This window comes from Cyprinus carpio, unplaced genomic scaffold, assembly GCF_018340385.1.
Source record: "Cyprinus carpio isolate SPL01 unplaced genomic scaffold, ASM1834038v1 S000006660, whole genome shotgun sequence".
Taxonomy (NCBI): Eukaryota; Metazoa; Chordata; class Actinopteri; order Cypriniformes; family Cyprinidae; genus Cyprinus; species Cyprinus carpio.
Window position 1 is genome coordinate 153125 of NW_024879284.1, and position 26880 is coordinate 180004.

Sequence of the window (26880 nt, forward strand, 5' to 3'; positions counted from 1 at the left end):
TTAACAGACTATCCCAATTTTAATAAAACAATAGGCCTATACCTTGAAGCACAGATGTGTCTGTCACTTTATGTATGGTTCACCCAAAAATAAAAATTATATAAATCATAATTTACCCAGGTTGTTCTAAACCTGCTTAAAGTTATTTCTTCTGTTGAACACAAAAGAAGATACTTTGAAGAATGTGGGTAACCAAACAGCTTCTGGTCCCTGCTTAACAAGAAAAAAATAAATAAAAATAAAATAAAATACTATCAGAGTCCTTGGGGACCAGAAACTGTTTGGTTACCCACATTCTTCAAAGTATCTTCTTTTATGTTAAACAAAAGAAAGAAATTATTAAGGTTTGGAACAACTTGTGGGCGTGTAAACGATGACAAAATTTTCATTTTTGGGTGAACTATCTGTAAGGAGGCCAACCAGTTGGAGTGGAAAAGGAAAATGACGTGCTGTACAAAAAGTTGATGCAAAATCCAAAAATGGTGTTTTATTGGAAGGTGCTAAAATATTTACAGTGCAGGAGAAGACAAAAATAAACAAAAACCTGTACAAAAAGAAAAGAAAACAGCAACAATGTGCTACTTCTGGCTAACCAAATGGCCCAAGTTTGCAACACTGCTCAGCATTAGAGTCCACAATCAGAACTGAAATCCTTTCAGCCATAACGCCTATTTATAGGCTGAAGCCCCACCTATAGAGCATACCAACTAAGTACCAACGTTTTAGTTTGCAAGGATCAAATTAAATAATATAAACACTCAACACAACCCGTAAACCTTCCAAACAGGTAAAACAACAACCATTAACAGAGACAGAGCTGAACAACTAATTAAATGGCAAAAGCAAGATTTTCGAAATCCCCCCCCTCTGACATCACACCAAAATGGTATCTTCCACAGGAAGTGATGTGGCTGTTGCTTTAAAAAACAGCCCAACCTGGATTATGGGTTTGGTTGTTCAGAGTGTGAACAGGAAAGTTTAACTGCAAAAAGGTTTGTGGAAAATATGTGGAAAAATAAAGGTAATATCTATGAATTATTATGTGTTCTGGCATTCTGTTATTTTTAGAAAAATAATAACAAACTTTAAGGAAAACAATCAAGAGTTTGAAACTATAACAAAACACAGCAGCAACAAACTTTAGACTAAACAAAACAAAAACTCCATAAAACTTTCCTGAGGTGTACACAGATGTTAATAATGCCGGCAATACACAGTATCAGTGAAATGGGTGTGTAACCTGTGACAGGTTAACCTGTGACACTATCCCTTTATGCAGACAGTCCAACATGAGCAACTGAATGCTTCTCTGCAAACTGCACGTTCATCATTAGTTACAGGATAGACACACTGATAACTTTCCTATTCATCCCTATGTCTGGAGAGTCTTGTGTTCAAAGGGCGGATGTGAGTGAGCTCTAGATGATTTAAACCGCGCTGGTTTAGCGCATGAAAGGGCTTTAATGGCGCGCGTTCTGGAGACTCCGTCTCTATGAAAACAAAGATGCCAAAATGGAATCACGCGCAAATACCTCGTATGAAACTGATGTCATTATAATTGCTATTAGTATTATAAACCGTGCAATATACTTTTTTGTTTATTCAACTATATGTTGGCATTTGTAAAATACGGGACAAATCACGTCCCGTATTGATTTGATACGGGACTCATCATTTTACCTTTAAATACGGGATGATTCCGTATTTTAAGGGACGGGTGGCAACCCTACATGTTTTGTTGTTTTAGTTTTATTGAGATCCTCATCAAATTTAGGATCATCTTTAAATCATGCTAATAATCCCTGCGGATGTCAATAAGTCACCTTTATTTATATAGTGCTTTTAACAATACAGATTGTGTCAAAGCAGCTTTACAGCATTAAATAGAAAAATAGTTTATATTTTATATCGACTATGCATTCTGTTAGTTTTTCAAATTGGTATGTTTTGCTGGGCCGCAAAGTCATATAGAGCTGAGTATCATCAGCATAATAATGAAAGCTAACACAGTGTTTCCTGATGATATCTCCCAAGGTTAACATGTAAACATGAAGAGTAACGGCAGTTATGAGAGCAGTCTCAGTACTATTATACGGTCTAAATCCTGACTGGAAATCCTCACAGATGCCATTTTTCGCTAAGAAGGAATATAATTGTGAGGATACTACATTTCTAGTATCTTGGACAGAAAAAGGAGATTCGAGATCGGTCTGTAATTAACTTGTTCTTTTGGGTCAAGTTGTGTTTTTTTTTAATGAGAGACTTAATTAATAACAGCCAATTTGAAGGTTTTGGGGAAATATCTAAATGATAATGATGAATTAATAATTGTCAGAACCACTTTTAGGAGCTTAGATGGAATAGGGTCTAACATACATGTTGTTGGTTTAGATTATTTATACAATTCTTCCTCTCCTATAGTAGAGAATGAGTGGAACTGTTCCTCAGGGGATCTATAGTGCACTGTCTGATGTGATACTGTAGCTGACGGCTGCATGGTTACAATTTTATCTCTAATAGTATCGATCTTAGAAGTAAAGTAGTTAAAAAGTCATTACTGCTGTGCTGTTGGGAAATGTCAATACCTGTTGATGCTTTATTTTTAGTTTTTATTTATCCACTGTATTGAATAAATACACGGGGTTATGAGACAAAAAGTAATCAGATCTAGCAGTTTTTAATGCTTTTCTGTAGGATAGGTTACTTTCCCTCCAAGCAATACGAAATACCTCTAGTTTTGTTTTCCTCCAGCTGCGCTCCATTTTCCAGGCTGCTCTCTTTAGGGTGCGAGTGTGCTCATTACACCACGGTGTCAGACTGTTTTCCTTAATCCTCCTTAAGCGTAAAGGAGCAACTGTATTTAAAATGCTAGAAAAGAGAGAGTCCATAGTTTCTGTTACATCAAGTTGTTCTGAGTTTTTGGATATGCTAAGGAACTGGGATACATCAGGAAGATTACTTACAAAGCAGTCTTTTGTGGTAGAAGTGATGATTCAATTATACTTGTATCAAGAAGTAGAATTTACAGTTTTAGCTATATGAAGTTTGCACAAAACTAATTAATGATCTGAGATATCATCGCTTGGCTGCATAATTTCAACACCATCAACATCACTTCCATGTGACAGTATTAAATCTAGAGTATGATTTCGACAATGAGTAGGTCCTGTGATGTGTTGTCTAACCCCAATAGAGTTCAGAATGTCTATAAATGCTGAACCCAATGCATCTTTTTCATTATCAGCATGGATATTAAAATCACCAACAATTAAGACTTTATCTGCAGCCAGCACCAGCTTGGATATAAAATCAGCAAATTCTTTACTAAAGTCTGTATGGTGCCCTGGTGGCCTGTATATAGTAGCCAGTGCAAACATCACAGGGGATTTATCATTAACACTTATTTCTCTGGACAATGTTAAATGAAGCACCATTACTTCAAATGAGTTATACCTGAAGCCCGCCCTTTTGAGAATTACTGAAACCATTGTTATAAATTGTAGCAACACCTCCCCTTTTACCTTTTGGACACAGCTCATGTTTATAACTATAATCGTGAGGTGTAGACTCATTTAAAATAATGTAATGTAATGCTATCCAGTCCAAATTAATGCCACTTTTGATCATGTCATGCTTGTTATATTCAAATATACAGCTTTATTTCAGTCTCATTTCTAACATCTCACTCTGTTTGTTCAGGTACGGCCACTTCTCTGGAATTAATCGCAAGGTTCAGTTAACATATCTGCCACATGGCTGCCCTAAAACATCAAGTGAAGAGGAAGGTAAAGCATATATAATGGTCATGCATATATATATTATGGCTGCTTATGATTGATTTTTATTCTGTTTCTTTTGGCATGATGTTTGTTTACATGGTATTATGTAAGTGTAAGATCAGTTACATTGTACTAAAAACATTAGATAATGAAAGAATGACTTCAAATGCAAGTGACTTTTTTTTTTTTTTTTTGTATGCTTTTCTTGTGTGTTTTTATATGTTGTTGATGTACTGTGAAGCCAGAGACAATTTTCCACAATGTGGATAATAAAGTACAGTGAAAGAAAATTAAAGAGGGTTGTTTAGTGCAGTCTTGTGCAAACAGAATTCTAAAGTCTAATCCACATTGCAGATTTTTCTTGCAAAACCCACTCATTTAAAAGGTCACAAAAGCCACCCCTCGTCCTTTTTTAATCTTTGGTCATTCACACCTCAGATTTGGAAAAGGTAATAGAAATGGACATTGAAAAAAGTGGGATGCAGGGAGGGGAGAGCTTTAAGTTTGAGTAAAACTCTTGGTTTTTTTTTTGGTAGGTGAAATATCAGATGGTTCAATGAATTGCATGCAAGGCTGATGTATTTGATATGGATGTGTGTGTGTTTTTGTTCAGATGTGCGGAGGGACGACCCGTCGCTGTTGCTGGTTTTGAAGTGGGGTGGAGAGCTGACTCCAGCAGGCAGGGTTCAGGCTGAAGAGCTTGGCCGGGCCTTTAGGTGTATGTACCCTGGAGGACAAGGTACTTTACTCTCACTCACTGTTCTCATTATTGTCTTTTGTATGTCTGCCTTGTAAAAAAGTTATATATTTAAAATACATTTATTTTATACTAAGTATTGTTCAAATCTATTAATATATTTACTGACATATCGCTTGAGACTAACTGATACAAGAAGGAGCACTACTTGTGCACAATGCACATTTCTTAATATTAAGCCTAAAATGTGTTTAAAAGTCACTATTGATTAGGATTGTATGGTCTTTGAATAATGCTGATCTTTAATTGTAAGATATTTAAAGTGTATCTGAAGTATACTTGCAATAGTTCCACTTTAGCACAATCAAATATACTTCAGTATATCTTTAGTTGGACTTCAGCACTGCTTCTGCACAATTAAAGTGCATTAAGAACAAAATTAGTTGTTCTAATTTTAAGTATACCAAAATTACAATTGCAGGGTATTTTTATTAAGTACATAAATATGTAAATGTATTTGTAGAAGGCTTAGCATGAAATGAATGCATTTCAAATACATTTGAGTATATTTATTTTTCACTAGGGTGCTCCTTATTATTCTTTATTGTTTTCTTTTTGGTCTCAGGTGATTACGCTGGTTTTCCCGGCTGTGGCCTTCTCCGTCTGCACAGCACATACAGGCATGACCTGAAGATATACGCCTCTGATGAAGGACGCGTTCAGATGACTGCTGCAGCGTTTGCTAAAGTAGCATGACCACCTTTATTTTCTCCACTGGGTTTTAATAAAAGATTAAGTGTTATCAAAGTAATTTATTAAAACTAAAGTTGTGAGTTTATGAAGTCCCCCTTTTTTAATGCTTTATACAATACAGATTGTTTCAAAGCAGCTTCAAGGAAACAGATTCAGTGATGCCAACTTCATCAGATATGACACAAATTCAGATGCTAAGCTATTCTAAAAAGACAAGATTGACATTATGGGGTTCATTAAAGGTGAAGATTATCAATTATGATACAAGTTCAGTTCAGCTATAAACAGCTCTACTGAAGACGAAAGTCAAGTCAAGTTTATTCAGTGTTGATTTAGTTCAGTTCAATAACAGTGTCCATGCTGCAAATTTTGATGATTATGAAACTAATTTGATTTATCTATAGAGCAGCTCTACTAAATACAATAGCGTCTTCCACCTCAATTCTTCAGTTTTTTATATACAGCTAATGTGTTCCTTTATTAATGAAAAAAATAGTTTGGCAATTTAGGAGGGTTTTGGAGAGAGGGTGCAGAATGAAACTTTTAATGTGTTAATGTTAAAAGCATAAACTGTTTTAAATATTTAAATTCGATACTTTTTTAAAAATTGAATTTCTTTTGACAGCCCTAGTTTTAATATTATTTTAATAATAATAATAATAATATATATATATATATATATATATATTTTTTAAAATTTTATATTTTTTATATTGTGTTTAAAGGGGTCATATGATGTGATTTCAAGTTTTCCTTTCTCTTTGGAGTGTTACAAGCTGTTCATGAATAGATAAGATCTCTGAAGTTGCAAAGACTAAAGTCTTAAACCCAAAGAGATATTCTTAATGAAAGTTTAGACTCATCCACGCCCCCCTAAAACGTCTCGTTGTAGTATGCCCCCACATCTCTACGTCAGTATGTTGGAATATTTGCATAACACCGTCCAGATGTTCACGCAAATAAAGGAGTAACTTTTATTCTCTCTGTTGCCGCCGGCCTCATGTTGTGGAGACGTTGTGAAAGCGAAAATACTTTCTTTGGCCTTCCAAAAGAGGACACGACTAGAAATCAGTGGTTAAGATGTATTAACAACACTGTTCCAGAACACTTCAAACCAAATATTCAGATGTGTGCAGCACATTTTATGGAGGATGAAGATCCTGGGAGAGTAGACTATAATACGGTGTCTGTTTCTATAAAGTGGGGCAATTCCAACTTTGCAAGGACAGTCTGGTGCTTCTGACTCACAGTCTGTAAGTACGTTTACATATTTAAATAATTTTCCAATGATGATTCAAATGTGAGTTTTGAGCAGTGTAGAGTAGCACTTGTTGTTTGTCATTTCTCCAATCACAAATGCAGACATGGTTTTATGTTTACACAGTGCGATACGCATTATAATAAGTCATTATAGTAATTATGTCCCCTCTGGATCCAACAAATGCCTCGTTTGTAATGGGTTTTATTGGTTTTGTCTGGTCGTGTCGGGACATGCATCACAGTATGGTGAGGGGTGTAACATTTCTGTCACTTGAGGTATTCGGCCAATCACAACGCACTGGATAGCTGGCCAATCACAGCACACCTCGCTTTTCAGAACTATGAGCTTTGTAAAAAATCAATGCGTTTCAGAAAATGGGGCATAGAGGAGAAACAATAATGTACAGTATGTGGAAAATAATGTGTTTTTTGAACCATAAGCCACATAAACACATTTCATGACACCAAATACACAACATAATGTTCTTTTTAACAACGTCAAATGACCCCTTTAAATATAATAATAAATATTATTAGATATTTATTTGAATACTATCATTATGTATATGTGACCCTGGAGCACAAAAGCAGTCATAAGTAACACAGGTATAAATATCCAACAACATATTGTATGGGTCAAAATGATCCATTTTTCTTTTATGGCAAAAATCATTAGGATATTACATAAAAAGCAGGTTCCATGAAGATATTTTGTGGATTTCCTATTGTTAATATATCAACACTTCATTTTTGATTAGTAATATGCATTGCTAAGAACTTCATTTGGACAACTTTAAAGGTGATTTTCTCAATATTTAGATTTTTTTGCACCCTCAGATTCCAGATTTTCAAATAGTTGTAACTCAGCCAAATATTGTCCTATCATAACATCAACAACCATACATCACTGGAAAGCTTATTTATTCAGCTTTCAGATGATGTATAATATTATATATCTTTCATATTATTTATAATATGCTTATTTCTCATGTGCACGACTGGACGCTTGAGTTGTAGTAAGAGCATGTCTGGTGTTCCTTCAGGGCCTGCTGGCATTAGAGGGCGAGCTGACGCCCATCCTGGTGCAGATGGTAAAGAGTGCGAATATGAATGGGCTGCTGGACAGTGACAGTGACTCCTTAAGCAGCTGCCAGCAGAAAGTTAAAGCGCGACTTCATGACATTCTGCAGAAGGACAGAGACTTCACGCCTGAAGACTACGAGAAGGTCTGGGACAATCTGGAATAATCATATTTGAGATTGCTAAATAGATTAAAGGTGCCAGATACTTTTTGCAGAACATTGTTTATAGAATTGGTCACTATGTTGTTCATCACTGCATTTGGGAACTTTAATTTTAAAAGTATTTCTCATTAAATATGAATTTACCTCTCAAAGTCGTCTCAGAAATGTCCACCCATTTTATCTGAATTTTGTCTTACTGTGAGTGCTGATGTTTTATTTTTGGACTAGCTGGCGCCCACCTCCGGCACTTCTCTGGTGAAGTCCATGCAGATGATTAAAAACCCCGTGAAGACGTGTGATACGGTGTACTCCCTCATCCAGAGCCTGACGCTGCAGATCCGCCAGAGAATGGAAGACCCCAAATCAGCAGGTAGACATAATGTTAATAACTGTGCCTGCTTTATCAAAGCATTAAACAAATGCATTTTAATCCTATATATAGAGAAACCTTGTAAAGTCCAGCTATTTAGTTACCGAGTCTTATGCTAGCATCAGATTGGCTGACATATTTAGAGGGCCGGGTTTTGGACAGAGGGTGTGTGGCTGGTGGCACTTTTTTATTTTTTATTTGTTTAACAGATATCCAGTTGTACCACAGTGAGACTCTTGAGCTGATGCTGCGTCGGTGGTCTAAACTCGAGAAGGATTTCAAGATGAAGAACGGCCGATACAACATCAGCAAGATCCCTGATATCTACGACTGCATCAAATATGACGTGCAGCACAACAGCTTATTAAAGCTGGACAACACCATGGAAATTTACCGGCTGTCCAAAGCACTGGCTGACATTGTTATCCCACAGGTGAGCATTTTTATTTATAGTTTTTAATTCCTCCATGTGCTTTTGGTCAAATATCAATTAAAACATTGACACAAGCTCTCATAATTCTCTGCGGTACAATTTGTTTATAATCTACAACTGTCTTTTTGGTAATTGTCCTTATTTGCTCTTGTCAGGAATATGGTATTTCTCAAGCTGAGAAACTGGACATAGCCAAAGGTTACTGTACACCTCTTATTCGCAAGATCCGCTCTGACCTACAGAGGACACAAGACGATGACACTGTTAACAAACTGCACCCAGTGTAAGACATCGTCTGTTTCAGTGCTTGAGCTGGACCAAACAACACTCATAAAAGATATTGTTTATAGACAATACAAATCTAGCCAAAACACAGTTCAAGAACTGAAGGATGAACTTTGAAAGCTTAAAAAAAAGAAAGAGCACCAAAACCAAGCCTTTCATTCATATGGTCAAAGACAGGGTGGAAAATGGTCAGATATTTTGGTGCATAATGCTTGCATTAAAAAAAAACCTGTATGTCTTGACCCCTGAAATGCATTAGCATTTGATTGTAAATATTTCAGGTTTTGGGTGAAATCAAAAGGCTTTCTGGGTTGATTGTTCTGTCCGCAGATATTCCAGAGGAGTCATGTCTCCAGAACGTCATGTGCGGACCAGACTTTACTTCACCAGTGAGAGTCACGTTCACTCGCTGCTGTCTGTCCTGCGTTATGGAGCCCTCTGTGATGTATGCCCTTATTAATATCATCTTTTAAAGCTTTTTAAAGTATATGGAAATATCTTGGCTGTTGGTTTGCTGTTCTGAGATCTACTTGAAGGAATTTGTTTGGCTGTATCCTCAGGAGGCCAGAGATGAGCAGTGGAAGAGAGCCATGGACTACCTCAAAATAGTCAGCGAGCTGAACTACATGACACAGATAGTCATCATGCTCTATGAAGACCCAAACAAGGTACCAGCGTGTCACCACACATGCAGTGCTTTTAAAAGCATTTCACTTCTGATTTGTGCAAGAAATGTATGAAATGGTTTTTCTGCACGTGCAAGGTCATATTTTGAACATGCAAAACTATCGTTATAACTTACCTTTTAAAATGAATGTGTTGTAATTTTAGAACGTAATTCTAAGGAATTTTTTTAGGTAAGTTTTAATAAATATACTAAGACACTTAGCTTAATTTCAAAAAAAATTAAGAGAATGGAAATAAAGCACATTTGTCTTGAGGCATACAGGTCTGTCATGCATACATACAGTAGATGTGCTTGATTTTTTTTGTATTGGAAGAAATTTAATCTGTTGCAAGCCACTCATCAGTTGGTTTGCCTAGACGAGATACTCTAACAATTAATTGTGGAAAAAGACAATTAACTTCATATTTTATCCATATATGCATGTATGATGTTTGAGGACAGATATGTGATGTGTGTTAATAGCGTGTTAATGAGGGCTTTGGATTTGTAGGATCCTTCATCAGAGGATCGTTTCCATGTGGAGCTTCATTTCAGTCCAGGAGCTAAAGGCTGTGAAGAAGATAAAAACCTGCCGTCTGGGTTTGGATATAGACCAGCATCCAGAGAGGTTTGCACTGACTAATGGCTGATGTGTGTGTGTGTGTGTGTGTGTGTGTGTGTGTGTGTGTGTGTGTGTGTGTGTGTGTGTGTGTGTGTGTGTGTGTGTGTGTGTGTGTGTGTTTCCAGAGTAATTTATTCTATGTATCTTCTTTGGTTTGGGAGGAATTGGTGGTTAAAGACAGATTCCATCTCAATTAAGAGTTGCTATTTACAATATATTCTTTTGAATGTTTTCATTTGCAGCATTTCTAAGTTGCATACTTTTTTTTACAAATCTGATATTCTCAAATGCACTTAAATGTTGAATGTGTCTCAGAATGAGGGCTCCAAGAAGAAATCCCATAATGACAGTGATGAGGAGGCCGGTGGTGCTAAACGAGACGAGCCGGATCGGGCTCTTATGATGTTCCGCCCCATGGTGTCAGATCCCATCTACATCCACAGGAAGTCCCCTCTTCCCCGCTCCAAAAAGATTGGCTCTGTGGAAGTAAGTTATTATACAGTATGTTATCATAAAATAGTCTCAAAACACTTTCAAATAAATTAAATCTTTCACAGTTAATCACTATTATTCTCTGATAATAGCTGAAATTTCTTATGCATGTATGTACAAATATAGATGCTGCATATGTATATTCTACACATGTGAGCTTTGACAGTCATGAATTTAGGAGATAAGGCACATTTTCACAGACTTCACATCTTACAGCAAATTTAAAGGGGACTTCAGAATTCACTTTTACATGTTGTTTGGACATAAATGTGTGTTAGCAGTGTGTGTACACAACCACCCTATAATGATAAAAATCCACCCAGTTCTTAATGTGTGTTAGCAGTGTGTGTACACAACCACCTTTTTATGATATAAATTCTTTCTGTTCTAGTTTTGGCAGGACCCCCCCCCCCACCCCCCAACGCTGTAGACAAGAATGCGACTGAGTTAGCTGTGTTCTGTTGTTGGATGTAATAATACTTCAGCGGCTGTAAAGTAAACAGTACGCAGTCGTCAACAGTCTCATGAGAATGGCTCGTCACCCCACGGAGGGAGATGGGCGGGGCAAGCAGAGCTCATTAGCATTTAAAGGGACATGCACTGAAACAGCTCACTGTGAACAGAGCTGTTTTTGACAGGCTAAAAAGGGTGTCACTACCATTGCAAATTTTAGCAACAGCGGCTAAAGTATGTTATAGAATTTTCATAAGATTCATAAGATTTCATAAGACCTTCAAGAACCATATCAACTTGTGAAAAATGGGCATCTGATGTCCCCTTTAAATGAAACAATGCTCGCTATGTTTTGTGACAGCACATTTTTTGTTTTACGCATACCAGTGAGTGTTTAAACAAAGTATGTTATATATATATCATAATATATATATATTTATAATACCTTCAATATATATATTGTGAAAAATGGGCATCTGATGTCCCCTTTATATGAAAAAGCTCGCTATGTGTGTGTGTGTGTGAGTGTGTGTGTGTGTGTATGTATGTACGTACATACATACATACTGTACAGAGTTTTTTGAATAAATTAATTAGCTTCATTAGAGAAATGCTGCATGGACTCAGTTACCAAGTATGCCAGACTATTGTAAATAATACCAATTAAAATATGAATAAAGAAATTCAGTTACATTTTACAGTAACGTTTCAGTTGTTAACATAGGTTTGCATTAACTAACAATGAGCCATTGTTTTTTTTTATAGTAGTTAGTTAAAAATAAATACAGGTGTTAACTGTTTTGTTTGTTTGTTCAAAGTGCATTAACTAATGTTCAACAGATACAACTTTTGATTTTGAAAATGTTTTAGTTAAAATTGACATTAATATGAATTCTATAAAACTATTGTTAATGGTTAGTTTATATTAACTAATGTTAACAACTAATAACTTACTGTAAATTAACAGAAATTCATATGATCAAATTTGTTTGTATAAAAAACTTTATTCAAGAATACGCTTTTAAATTAAAAGGTTGTTAAAAACAAAGAAATGCACACAAAAAAACAAAAGAAAGAAGTTTCCAAACTTTTTGCTGGTAGTGAATGTGCTGTGCATAGCTAGAATCATATTTGTTTTAAAACATCTTTTTTTGCATTGCTTTGGCATTCACATTATGTAGGGATGTGAACAAATGCTTGCAATGTTCATCAGTTTTAACAGTCTCTCTTAATGTGTTTATGCTTTGTGTATAATGTGCCAAAGCCATCTTTTCACTTTCAGTTTCTGTCCATTTGAATTTAGTTTTTAGTAATCAGTTTGATGTTACTGTATTTTGTTTTCTTCAGTTTTTTTTTATGTATGTGATTTTAAAGTATCTACATTTTCTCAAAACGGGAACAAAATACCATGTTGTTGTTCTGGGTCTACAACTATACAACTGTAATATTACGTATTGCATTATAGTTTAAAATATAATAACAGTGATTATGTCATCAAACGTAGACTTAACCTAACTTTCATTTTTTTATTCTAGCTCCGTATCACTCATAGCTAGACAGAGCATTGATTTAGTTCAGCGTGTTTATTAGTTTAGCCCAAATGAAATTTCATCAACTGTATGTTTCTACTACATTTTTCCTACTAATCTATTTTCCCATTTATGATTTATTACACTAAATAACCAAATAATCAGAGCCCATGCTTCTGTAATAATGAGAAAATTATTTATAAATATCATTTTACCATGTTCTGTCTGAATACTCTATTCTGATTGTCATTTCATGCACACCCAGCCATGGATCATGCCTTTATGTAATGAGATACAAAGAAAAGTTGAAAAAAGAAATTAATTTGATCAAAATTGGGTTTTGCAATGCAATTTATTGGCTGATCAGAGTTAAGTAAAAGCTAGTTAACCCAAAAATGAAAATTCTGTCGTCATTCTGTTTCATGTTGTTTTTTCTTCTTATTAAAAAAAAAAAAAAAAGATTTTCGATAAAAGGAATTGTTCACCAAAATTGAAAATTGCATGTAGCCACTGTCATGTTGTTATCATATTATGACTTGGCGGTGTTATAGTACAATTCTAACATATTAATATCATGCGATATTGTTTCAAGCATTCAGTTTTCATTCAACTCAGGCCGGCTAGCAGCCTTGTAGTGTCTATATATTACTTTGAGTGCAAAAGTATGTCTTTCATATTTCAGTTCAAAGCTTCTCTCACCACAAATGTGTATTATTTTGAAAACTGCCACCGTCTCTTATTTGTTGTCTTTTGTTTAGTCCCCATTGCAGAAAGACTTTCTCAAGACGCCTGCTGGCAAAGTATGAGCACACTTAGCTGTGTTTGTCTTCTGTTGAGCCGAAGGGCTTGGTAGTGAGTGTTGGTGGAGTCGTATCCGGACTGTTGTTAACGCTGCATGACTGTGCTGTTTCTGCCCCGTCTCACTTCCAGGAAGAGAGCCCCCTGAGTGTGTCTAGCCCTGACTCTATAGGTACCTGGATTCATTACACCTGTGGTGTTGGTACTGGGCGTCGAAGACGCAGATCAGGGGACCAAATTACTTCCTCCCCAGTCTCCCCCAAATCACTGGCTTTCACATCCAGTATTTTTGGCTCATGGCAACAGGTTTTTACCAATTTAATTCATTCTTCACACCAACCACTAACGTATTGTTCATTCACACTCAAGATCTTGGCGGCGGTCAGCAAGGACACCTAATCAGCAGATGAATTAAAAGAGAGCACTATTACCTCATTCATCATGTGTTTTGTTGATATTTAATGCACTGGTTTGTGTTCTGGAATATCAGCATTTCAGTTTTGGTCTAGTAACAGTGTCTTTGAAGAAGATGTATTTTCTTTGTGTGTCCATGTAAACCAGGTTTTTGTTCTAAACATATGAAAACTAACTTATCTCCATTGACTGGGAGTAGTACTACATTTTGACAAAAATATCCATTAACGTCACAACACCGAATACCCAGTCTTTGTTTTAACAGACCAATGGTTCTCAGTTTTGCTTTAAAGTCAACACGAAATGAAGATTTGCAAAAAAAAAAAAAAAAAAAAAAAAAGAATTTCTTGATGCATGTTCTTCACCTTAGTGTTTATTATTCATCAGTGTATTTTACTCCTACTAAAAAATCACACTGGCCACCCAGCTAAATAGTTTAGTCCTTGTTTTTGGATATTGTTGTAGGTGGTACACTTTTTATATCATAGGATTCTTTCCAATTAATAAGTTAATTGTTAATAAATAATTATTTTTAGTATTAGTGGACGTAAAGATCACAGCAGTAATAGAACATGAGAATGAACTTTTACGATTGTAACATGCTCTCCAAGGTGAATTTTTGTTCATCTGAAGTAAGTTTTCTGCATTTGGTTTTTCAGGAAGGGGGTAGTCCTCCACAATGCACTGCAAACCCTCCAATCTGGTTTTGAACAGCTATGTTTCAACATGCAGTTAATTCCTGATGGAAAAACTCAAGTCATGCCCCACACTTTTTTTTTTTTCTCATTGAATGTGCTCAAAAATACATAATTCGAAGAAAGTAAAATGGGTTGCAAATGCCATTTCAGGTTGACTTCAAATTCTGCTTTATTTATGAATACTAATGTTATTATTATCATCATTCTTTTCATTAACGTTATTTATGAGACTGATTAAATGTAACCTGAATGTCATTCCATATTGAAAATAATATAGGTTTGTATGCAGTTTTGTTAAGAGAAAAGATACTTTTGGCCTTTGCTGCTTTTTCAGACCATAAACTAAAAATCTCATGATAACTTTTCAGTATTTTATTGTTCTCTCTTCACCAATCTACTGTCTTTATCCATGTTAAGCCTGCTAACTCTCAACTCTTTTCATTCATCTGCTGTCCATTAGCTGTCTTTTGCATCCTGCTCCATTTTTCAATAATGACAGAAACTTGATTTGACCTCTGGGCTGCTGTGGGATATGTGTTACTGATATCACGTGTGTATCGGGTGGATTTTTGCTTGTCACTCATCTCTTCCAGGACAGAAGTTTGTCTCTGCTTTGGCTCTCATTGGTCCCTGTGCTCAGCCAGATCTTCATTTCTTGTTTTTACAGCTCATTACGAAGCTCTTAGTATGAGTAGAAACACATGAGCATCACTATCTTTTTATGTTTTACAATAATTATAACCCACATGTTATAATTATGCTCGTGTCTTTGTTTTGCAGTATATTATTGCTTGGTCAGATTGTTTCATGTCAGTTTTCCTGTCATTTGTACACAACATTATAACAAAAGTGGGAACCTCTTGGCGGCACAGTTTTCAACTAAATAAAGTGGCTCAAAGAAGAATTTAGACACTTTAGGCACACTTAAAAATGTCATTGTTATACAAGAAAACAAATCATGGTTGACACTGGAGAGTTACTGTACAGTATAGTTTATCAGACATAGACATGCTTGATCGTTATTTCAAATGCTTTTTGTGAACTGTTTTATCTTGTAAACCAAGTCTTTCAGATAGATTGAAGTTGCTTTGATGTACACTAACATTCAGAAGTTTGGGATCAGTAAGATTTTGCTCATTAAGGGTGTATCTATTTGATCAAAAATACAGAAAAAAAATGTAATTTTGTGAAATGTTATTGTAATTTAAAAAAACAGTTTTCTATTTTAATATACTTTAAAATGTAAATTATTTCTGTGATGCGTAGCTGTATTTTCAGCATCATTACTCCAGTCTTCAGTGTCACATGATCCTTCAGAAATCATTCTAATATACTGATTTATTATCACTGTCGCAAAGATTTTATATTTTTTGCAACCTGTGATACTTTTTTCAGGATTCTTTGATAAATAAAAAATTAAAAAGAACAGTATTTATTCAAAATAGAAATGTATTACAATATTAGACTATTGTTACAATATGCACTATTATTTAAAAGTTTGGGGTCAGTAAGTTATTTCTTTTTTTTTTAAGAAATTAAAACTTTTATTCAGCAAGGATATGCTAAATGGATCAAAAGTGATAGTAAGGACTTCTCTTTTGATTAAATGCTGTTCTTTTGAACTTTTTATTCATCAAAGAATCAAAGAAAAAAGTATCACAGATTCCAAAAAATAATAATAATATCAAGCAGCACAACAGTTTCAACACTGATAACAACAAACCCGTATATTATTAGAATGATTTCTGCAGGATCATATGGCACTGAAGACTGGAGTAATGATGATAATGAAAATTCATAGAAATTGCAATGAAATTTCACAATATTACTGTTTTTTTCTGTATCTTTGATCAGTTAAATACAGCATTGATGAGTATAACAGACTCCATTATAAATCTTACTGATCCCAGACTTTGGGATGGCAGTGTATGACATAAAGACAGATTTTATGTGTGCCTAAGGCTATTGATACACGGGGCAACATTTTGAGCAGTTGTGCCAGACAGCTTTTTTTAAACAGTGTTGCTTGGGCACTTTCTCATTGAGAATGGGTAACAGATTTCTATCTGGACTATGTGGTTGGCGGTGTTTGTCACTTTGTTTCATGTTGTTGGCTGTTTTTGGCTAAGTTGCCCCGTGTATCATCAGCCTAAGTGTATTTTTATTGCCACTGACAATCTTTTTAGTTGAGAGCTAGGCTGAATCTGTGACTTGAACTGTCAGGTTTACAGAAAATCAAGATTGATCTAGGCCTCAGGTAAAGCAAGAGAGCTCGTTTTCTGTTTATTGTCCTGTGTCAGGGATAACCTCTTTATTCCCCCAAAGTAGATTTCATAATTTTGAAGTTTTATTTGGTTTTGCATGAAACTGAAATGAATGTTTTTTTAACGGAGAAAAATTACCGGTATATTCCCTGCTCTGTTGGGTTTTAAATGAATGCAAACGCATATGAAATATGATTTGTTTGATTCTACTCTATAAACTGTTGCCATGTTTGTCCTCATACCCGTCTGCATTCCTGATCTCATTTCCTGTTTCTGATATGGGATGGAGTCGCATGGTCCATTTCTGTTTCTTCATGCTTCTGTTTTGTTTTTGGTGTATAGACCCGTGAACTCACATTTACAGTGCTGCTTATTAACATCTGGAATATGCCGACTAGATGGGTTGAGGTTTTGTTAAGTAGTTCTTGTTGTCTGCCTGTGCTCTTTCAGGTTCTGTCAGAGAACAACAGCCACAGCAGACCCAGCAAACTGCACCCGGATCACAAGCTCACACCTGGAATAGGTAAGATGTCACATGTTATAATATCCTGAAAGCTGTTGGATGTTCATTATGGAGGAGCTCTGACGTACTGTCCTGGTCCTACCTGTGTCCAAATAATGTTGTGCCGTTCCATTTCTAATCTGTGTAGTGTGTGATGTTGGTGTGGCTGCTCTCTCTTGATTCTTTCAAACTTGATGACCAATTAATTTGGGTCTGAATGAGAGCTGAATGTGTAATACTATCAGTGAGCTTTACTCTGAAACACACTGTTCTAAGATTTTTGCCACACAGCTGACTAATACAGTGCTGACTCTCATATATGCTTGTAATGTCCTTTGTGTGTCTGTAGGCCTATATACACAAACACGCAGCATATACACTGTGTAATTACACACATTTGTAGAAGGACAGGTGTCATGAAACACTATTGGATGTCCTGCGGTGTGACATGCTACACTCTACATTAGGGCTGGGCGATATGGCCCCAAAAATTTTCACAGTCGTTTTTTCATATCAGTTGATATCGATAATTGTCTTGATAAATGCAATATTTTTATTTCTATAAAGGTGCTTAAAATATGGTGATCAGTTACTGGATCTAGGAAGTGCTCTTTGCTTTATATATTCATATACAATTTGGATGTTGTTTAGTGGGGAAAAGTAACGCATGGACACGTTACCAAGAAAGAATGTGTTTTGTTAGAAATTTTGGACTGTGATCTTTCAAACAATTAAGAGCTTGTGTTGCTTAATTTTTACTTTGTGATGTGTGGCTATCAAATAATTTTTCATATTTTACTATTTAAAACAAGAGTGACACTACAGAATTTGCTTAAATACTATAAAGGTTAGGAGTTTTATTGTCGTTGTTGTCAGCTGTTAAAAATTTCCATACATTCTGGTTATTCAACACAAAATGTATTCTGTCCATACAGAGTGATTTGATTCAATTCAGACTGATTCTACCATTCGTTAAAATGTAACTGATATGACACTTCTGGAATTAATTACAGCAGTGGGTATAGTGCATTTTGTCAGTAATTGCTTGATATGTGACCCTATCGTCCTACTGTTCGCTGTGTGTTTTTTATTTATACTCTTAAAGTGAGGACCTCTGAAGATCAGGTTGCCATGACAAAAGACATTACTGTCATTATGGGATGCTTTCAGTGAGGCTGCACTACTCATTCTGTGGCAAGAATCTTCTAGAAAGCATGCTGCATGCATTGCGAGGTGTGTCTCTGAACACCCGATTGCTGTATGTATCTTCTCTAACTCTCATCAGGGTCTCATTGCGCTGGCTTGTTTAGCACCATGGTGCTGGGTTGTCCTCCAGTGCACCTAACCTACAAGATTACGCTCACGCACACCGTAAAAAGCTGACCTCCTCTGGCTTCTTAGATGGTATGTGCAAACACGCACACACACCTTCTAATGGTGAATCCCCGTCCCTGTTTTAAGGAGTCCTGGAGTCTCATCTGTGTTTTCAGTGTGAAGCGCCGGAGCTCGGGTCACTCTCAAATGGTTGCATTGAAATAAGTCTTTTTGTTGTATTTATGCTGCAAAATCTACAATACAGCAACCTAAGGATCTTTTTTGGATTCTGCACCTCATATGCTTTTGAAATAAATGTATGCTATGATCTGTACATAGTGTATGTTTCATGAAAAATCAGGTTTAATAATAATAATAATAAGCTGCTGTCTATAATCCCTCAAAAAAAACTAAACAGTTCCTTTAGTTAATTTAATTAATTCAGTTTTAATTGTAATTATATTTAGCTGTTGTGTGTAACATTAAAAAAATCCATTCATGCTTTATTTTTTTATTTAATTTACCTTAATTTAACTAACTACCACTGTAACATCATTAACACATCCGCTAAACCATATTTTCTTGAAAAGTTTTCTTTAGTTTTTATAGCTTTCCCTACAATGGTAATTACAAACATTTCATTTGAGTTCACTTGAAAGCTACTATAAACTATAAGCTCTGTTCATACACTGTGTTGTTATAATTTAACCAAATTAACTAAAAGCATTACAATTAGAAATGAATGAATGAAAATTCTGTCATTTTAATCATCTTCAAAACAAAATAATATTTTGAAAGATTTCTGTACCTACACTGAAAGTCCATGTGACCGAAACTTTATTTAAAATGGATTTAAAATGTTCTTTAAAACATGGTAAATGTAATCCAGATTAATCAAGCAGTTCAATGCATGTCTTGAAGAGACACACTTTATATAATGAACACCTTTCATTTAAACTTTAAATTTCAATCATATTTTGGTGGCAAACTTCTCATTTAGAAAATTTCACTAAGATTTTAGAGTTCTGAATTTTGTAATTTTTTAGTTTCAATTCAAAAGAAGTTTTATCTGTGAAAAGCCAAAAACATCATTTTAGTCACTAGTTGCAGTGACTGTGATAGAAACTGTTCAGCGGGAAGATTTTGAGTGCAACTATAATAATGCAACCAATGACTTTAAATCAATCTGACATAGTAGCTATTATTTGAGGAGAAATAGAAATCAACATAACTTTTATGTCCTGTTTTTTCTTTTTTTTTTTTATGTTTGGTATCTGCAAATGATTTTGTGGAAATCAGAGATTTCATAGCTAATTCGTTGTTGTGAATCAAGACTATTGTAGATGTGTTCATGGAGCAGCAGTGCTGTTGTGGATCAGAAAAGGATTAGATCTCTTTAACCTTAGAATGCAGGATCTAACAAACCTACATGAATGCATAATGGGGGCAAAATGACCTGTTTAGGATTAAGTTTTCTTTTTTTTTTTTTTTGTGTAATTAAATCATTTATGAATCTGATTATACACAATGATCAGGTGTGTACACTGATTACTCATCTGTGTGCCAATGTCAGCTGACCCCTGAATCATGTTTCCATTCATTTATGTCCATTTGGTGTAAGAAAGTATGCAGGTTTTGTTTCAGCAAGTGCTGTAGCATGGCCAGTGCATTACCATGCTGAACCGAGAGAGTTACGATGGGTGAATTTTGGGTATTTGTGTGTGTTAATGCTAGATCCATTGGCAGCGTAACCAACCTTTCGCCGTGGCGGTCAGAGAAGGGCCCTGCCATACAATTGTGGATTTAACGTAATGCTGTTTACTTAGAGATCTTGCACAAAGACTTCCACCTTTCTGCCTTTTACTTTTGGACAGTTTACACTGTTTAAAGGCCTGTTTTTAGAGGGGTTAGGCCATTATGTAAACATTTACTCAGATGTATCCAAACTATTGACTGATGTGAAATATGAAAAAAACAAACAATAAGTTATCAGTGGAGTGTAAATTAGTTTTATTTATTATTAGTAGAAGTAGTAGTTATAGTAGTATACTAATACTGACAAAAAATATGACAAAAACACTATGGTGAGTTAAAATTCAATATAAAGTGTCTACAGGTGATTTTGAAGCCATTTACAAAGACTTGGCATAGTGGTACAAACTGTAGTCTTTCTTCTGTGACATCTGTGGCCAATTAGACGAGCTGCAGTCTTCTGCTGATGAGCTATCGTGTCAGTTTAACCCCATTATGCATTCTAGGGTTAATACGGTGTGTTTTCTTGAATGGAAAGAAGAGGTTTTATAATGAAAATCGGAACGTTTTTGTTTGTTTGATTTTTTTTTTTATTTTTTTTTTATCACTATCCCTATGGCTGTCCAAACACTTAACACAAGCTCTCCTCTGCGTCTTTCCTGCATGACTCTTGCCTTCTTTAGCCCTTCTTTAACCCTCTTTCTGTTAGCTGTTATACATTTCAGGTCCCTGTTTTTCTCTTTCTCAGAGGCTACGCGTGGTTCTGCTGTAAAAAGGTTTTCTATCTCATTTGCGCGACACCCAACCAATGGTATGTTTGCTTTTGTTCATTCCTAGCTACACGTCTTCCCCTCACGTTCAGTTTTTGAGTTTTTTTATTATCTGTTCTTCTGGATATAGAGTTCCTCCATCAACCGCAGAACAGGGAATATTACAGTTATTAATTTTAGAGGATTAAAAATACCATTCAACACGCCAGAAACCAACAGTTTATGTCTCCTGCAAGGTGGTCTCTTTACATGGATTTCAGAGATTGCTGTCAGTTTTGTTCCATCATCTGTTAAAACTGCCATATTTTGTTGTTACCTAATATTTGCTTGTTTATTTGTGGCTGAATGGGCTAGTTCTTAGATACTGATGAAATATGTTGAATTATCAGGTGATCAGAATTTGCTGCTCTTAGGCCTATTTAAAGGATATGTATTTAATATAACACTTTTTATTTTAACCTGTTTATTTATCTGCATATTTTAGTTTTTCCTAACACTTTACGTGTTTTCTGTATTTTCAGTTCCAAATTCTATAGTATGCACAAAATTTTGATCTAACAGAGTCACATGCATTAAAGAGAAAATCAATGAATAGCTGCAATATTCTGTATTTTCAGTTCCAAATTCTATAGTATGCACAAAATTTATGTAGTGTTTTATAGGTGGGTAAGATCTAAGATGATGTTTTTGGAAGTTTAGAAATTTGCCCATTTTTAGCATATCATATATTGTTTGTTTGTTTTTGTTTTTTCTTTTAATCTGCTTTTCTAAATGGGTCAGTGTTTTCCAGTATGTTCAGTGGTAAGTGTTAATCATGCTTGATATACTCCTCCTATCCTGTCTAATTAGTGTTTATTTTACTTTAGCTCTGGTTCCCAAACTTGTGTAGAAAGTGTTTAGATCTGGTCTTTATACCCCTGTATTTCGACCCAAACTCCAAGTCCACTATGATCTCTCCTATTAAATTAAAAATAAAAAAATCTGACTCCTATTTCATTTTTAACTTTATGTATCTACAAGAAAACTATCCTCTGAGTATTGTATGTTCAAAAGTAACAAGTAAATGCTCATTTATATTTTTATTTTTTGAAATAATTGCCGAGACACATTTAAGACCTATTCTAAGTAAATCACCAAACCTGTTAATTTGAACATCGCCTAATATCTGTTGGCTTATATTGTTTTTAAGATTTTTACTTCTTAAGATGCCTCTTCTTTTATTAATAATAAGTGTTGTTTTTTAACAACCTTAGCAAATCAATCTGGGTGTAAGTAGACAGCATTTAAATATAAGTAGAAATAATCTAAATGTAATCAGTTCTATCTTTATTTCAGTCCACAGTAAAATGCTAGTAAATTCACACTTATCATAAAAATAATAATTTTGATTTATTATGTGCTTTTTCTAATACCCAAAGTGCATTGCACTTATATAAATGAACTGCTGCTTGGCAACCGTTAACAGGGTTAGGCTAATGAACTTGTCAGAAGAGTTGGTTATTTTGATAAATGTAACCATTTATGACTGTTGTTGTCTTTTATATTACTGTATATAACTGTTGCTGGTGTGTATTAATACAATAAACCATGAGAGACTGTGTGTTACAGTGGAATAATCACTGTTATGCATGACCTCTCATTGCTTTTATTAGAATGATTCCTGCAGATTTATATTCAGACATCTTGTGCCAAATTGCATGATGTGAATATATCAAATCATAATCTCGTTGTTTCACTAGTTTCATCTGAGAAATAATAATAATTTAAAAAAAAAGTATGCAAGGTAGGTCGATTATCATTTCCGCTTCATAAATTCATCTTGGCCAAGTGGTGTTTTTGGTAGATTACAGGTATTGTGGGCTGTTCTTTGTGTGACCCATCTGCCTCCATCCTGGCCACCTCAAACTCACGTCTGACCGTGTTGTTGCTTGTCACTTTCAGAGGAAATGGAACGACATGTTTCTATCATGTGTCCAAGATCTTAAGTTATAGTTCATGCTAAATGATTATTCTAGCTGAAGATGTTTTATAGTCTTGATTCTGATATTCTGGTGTATTTCATTGGGTTTTGAGTTGTACTCCATGGTTCCTTCAATCTGTCCCTTGGAGACCCTCCATAATTCCCTGTCTCTCAGACAAGTGGATGACTTCCTCGCCTCCATAGCCATATCCCATGATCCAGTCCTGGAAATATCTGCATCCTCCCCAGGTACAGTCAAGACATCATGCGCTGACTGCCACTGTATAATGTGTGGTTTACTGTACATTTGTCTTAACCGCTTTCTGTTTCTCGTCCCTCAGCTGTGCCCACAAAGAAGGCTCCTTTGAACACTTACACTCCAGCAAAAGTTTTACCCTGTCCATTCACCCAGTCTCTTGGCAAGAAGACGTGCTCAAAAGAGAAGAGTGCATCAGGCATGTTGCATTAAATGCAAATATTGATAGTGTAACATTGGAACCAATTACTACATATACAGTTCATTATTTAAAGTATTTAATACATGTTAAAAAAACAAAAACTTGAGAATATCAGGACATTTTATACTTGTTATTGTTCCTGGAAAAGTAGTACATTTTTTCTAGTTATGATCTAAAACAGGTCGTCAGCGTTTTGGGCATGAAGTGCCATTTTTAATTTTTCTGGTTAACCACTGTGCCAATAACTCGCTTTCTTTGAACGTTAAACCTTGGCTTCCCACTGGAATTTGTGCTCTGCTTCTGTGAACAGTAAACCCCGCCTACTTTGATTTGATTGGCCATCTCATTTATTTTGACATTGACGAGCTCTGTTAGACCGGTGAGGCGTCGATCTAAAGCCCCATCCGTAGACAAGCGCAAGTTAATTCTCACACTTTAATAGCGTTTATAGCTCCTAACAGAATGATTACCTCAAAATGTATGTCAGTATGCAGTTTTCCCTATTGCTCGCGTGCCAGTAGCCGGGTTTCCATTCAAAGTTGTGAATTTAACTTGTGCACAAAATTAGAATGTTGCATAAAACATTTGCGAATAAGCAGCGTTTCCATCTGATGAGTCAGAGAGAACATAATCATCACTTCCTGATAAACTGTCACTAAATATCACAAAGAAAAGTGGGAGAAGCTACTGAATATAATTTTCATATATAATAAATCACTCGTGCCTCAGAGCGAGCAGACAAAACAATAAATGCAGTCTTTGCTTCCTTGGATGCCGGCTGTTTGGGAACGCAGTCGTGTAAGAGTTCTGGAGGCAATTGTACAGAAATACTTTGAAGACAGACTTTACTGGGGCATTTCAGAATGATCATAACATTTCAGATGCTGTGCAACAAGATCAGTCCACTAGTTAGTCAGGTTTTGCCATCCCATCATGCAAAGTGACATTTGCATGGAGGAATTTATTCGGCAAATGTGTTTCCATCTCCCATTATTCACATTAACCCTTTTTCACACAAGACTAAAAACCAACTCAAGTGAGCATAAACACTTTTTTGGGATTTAAGGGATTTTTTTTTCTTTATTTTTGTTGACTCTTTTTCTGATTTCTGATGCAATATTTAGAGATGTTAATAAATATATTTTAAAACATGCTTAAAAAAAAAAAAAAAACCCTTGCCCCTTTTAGACTTGCACTCTATTCATTTTCTGCTTGTTTTCTTAAAAAAAAAAAAACTAACACTAGTTTGCTCTATTCTTTTTTTTGTATTCAGTCTATTTGTTTTCTTTTTATTTATTACATAATTAAATAAAAAAAACTTGCTACGTGTTGTGTGTTAAGCTAACTGAGACTTGTTATAGCACTTGACATTGCTCTTTTGTTGATTTTGATTGCATCCGTTGTCCTCATTTGTAAGTTGCTTTGGATAAAAGCATCTGCTAAATGAAAGATTATTTATTTATTTATTACTTAAAACAGGGTGATGGAAACATGATTATTCATATTATATATTATTATATATTTATATATATATATTATATATATTATTATATATAACATAGTGATTATTCCTCTGCGTGCCATACTGACCCCTGATCTAAAATATTTAATTGGCTAGATATTGCACTTGTGTAAATTAAAACTGTCTTTTCAGTGAATTGGTGGTACAGAAATTGTCTGAAAAAATCCTTATCCAGTAATCACAACGAACTAGCAAGAATAGAAAGAAGTTGTTCGAGAGATGTTGGAAAGCTGTTATTCATCAGAAATGGAAACACTATCAGATAAAATTACTGAAGTAGCTCAAGACATGTTTGTCACAATCCAGTGTTTCCCTTTGTTTGTTTACTCAGTGTATTTTTTTCCTTTCAGATCAAGTTGATTTTCCAGCCAGAAAACCCAGAGGCGTTTTAAGGAAAACCTCACAGCCAAGCTCAGAGACCAAGCAGCCCAAGCCTGCTCCCAACATCTCCATCCTTCTGCCACCTGAATCTCATGACCCTGCCGTTAAAACCCAACGACAATCCAGTGGCACAGCAACACATGAAACCCCTGCTCTAGAAAACAAGAGTGCTACGAAAACCGTGTCCGGCTTTTACACATGACATCCATCTGCAAACCCACCTCCAGTGCACATACACGGCTATCAAAGCACACATACCAAGCTCATGGACAACTGATGCATACGTTAACTGGACCCAGTGAACTAAAACTCACAGAGCATGTTACAGGCCTCACTTCATTACTTTTAGTGACAAGAATTTGTCATAGTTAGCTGTACCTTTATTTTCATTTAAAGGAACATCTCACTGAATGTTTGATACCAAAACACAGTCCACCAAAAGATATCATATCACAATGTTGAAATTACAATCATATCGTAGGAGTATTTAGCTTTTCCATTCACTTTGAATGGTTCAGAAGAATGTGTTACCTTTATCTTGTATATTTGAATGTTAAAATGGAAAAGCTCACATAGAATTACTTGTCATAGTATGACATGTTGCTGCAGCTGGTTTTAATTATTTAGGAATATTTAATGAATGCAGCACTTTCTGGGGCCTCATCAAACAAGGTCCAAATTGATATTTCTTGTTTAGAATCCTATTTTTAATGCAAAGATTTGATTACAATCAGACTGTGCACTTCTTTCCCTCCACTGCAGCTGACATCTGCCTTATTTTAACAAGTACTTTTCCATCAAACTGAAGTTAAACATGAATGTTGTGTAAATTGGGAATGAACTTTGTCTGTTGGTATTTTTAAGTTCATGGAGAAAAAAAAATTAGTCCAAACTTAAATTTTGCATTAGAAAACTGGAAGTGGTTGAATTGTTCTGTAGTAGCCACCTCTTCAATTCTCAAGCACTAACATAATTGGTGTTCTAATCTAATCACATAATTTTTTATTATCTGGTCCTGTCAAATTTTGGTTCTGGATGTCCACTTTTCTGCAGAGTGTAGCTCCAAGCTTCTCCAACACACCAGCCTGTAACTTTGTAGTAATCCTGAAGACCTTGATTAGCTGGTTTAGATGAGTTTGATCAGGGTTAAAGCTAAAATATATATAATATGGCCCTGCAGGAACAGAATTGGACACCCAGGACAGGTCTGGGAAGAACTGGACCAGACATCATTAGTGAAGAAACAGGGTTGCCAGGTCTGCGAAACAAAACCAGCCCAATCACATTTTTTCTGTTGTGCCCTCCATCGGGGGTCCACTCCATCAAAACTGTGTTCTGTGGGAAGATGGCTTTAACCCGCGGACTACAAAACATCCCGCAGCAAGAGTGTAAAAGTAGCCCATATTCACAGCTGTTGTGTTGTCTGTAGGGGGCACCCACCTGAGTTGACGTCATTTGCCACC

The 26880-nt window shown here is 35.4% G+C and overlaps 1 protein-coding gene across 1 annotated transcript in view; it reads left to right on the plus strand.

The window, feature by feature from the left end:
• The window catches only part of LOC109058139 (inositol hexakisphosphate and diphosphoinositol-pentakisphosphate kinase 2-like), a 43378-nt gene extending 17124 nt beyond the window's left edge, over window positions 1-26254 (plus strand). Inside the window, 21 exon segments of the mRNA XM_042755303.1 lie at window positions 3700-3785; window positions 4393-4518; window positions 5102-5223; window positions 7533-7715; window positions 7962-8103; window positions 8313-8536; window positions 8692-8819; window positions 9152-9266; window positions 9382-9489; window positions 10000-10116; window positions 10426-10596; window positions 13343-13384; window positions 13515-13688; window positions 17209-17281; window positions 18546-18584; window positions 18587-18664; window positions 21075-21137; window positions 21877-21897; window positions 23162-23305; window positions 23398-23511; window positions 25387-26254. Coding sequence (XP_042611237.1) covers window positions 3700-3785; window positions 4393-4518; window positions 5102-5223; window positions 7533-7715; window positions 7962-8103; window positions 8313-8536; window positions 8692-8819; window positions 9152-9266; window positions 9382-9489; window positions 10000-10116; window positions 10426-10596; window positions 13343-13384; window positions 13515-13688; window positions 17209-17281; window positions 18546-18584; window positions 18587-18664; window positions 21075-21137; window positions 21877-21897; window positions 23162-23305; window positions 23398-23511; window positions 25387-25619 — 2503 coding nt within the window. The 3' untranslated portion in view covers window positions 25620-26254.
• The last annotated feature ends 626 nt before the right edge of the window (window positions 26255-26880 follow it).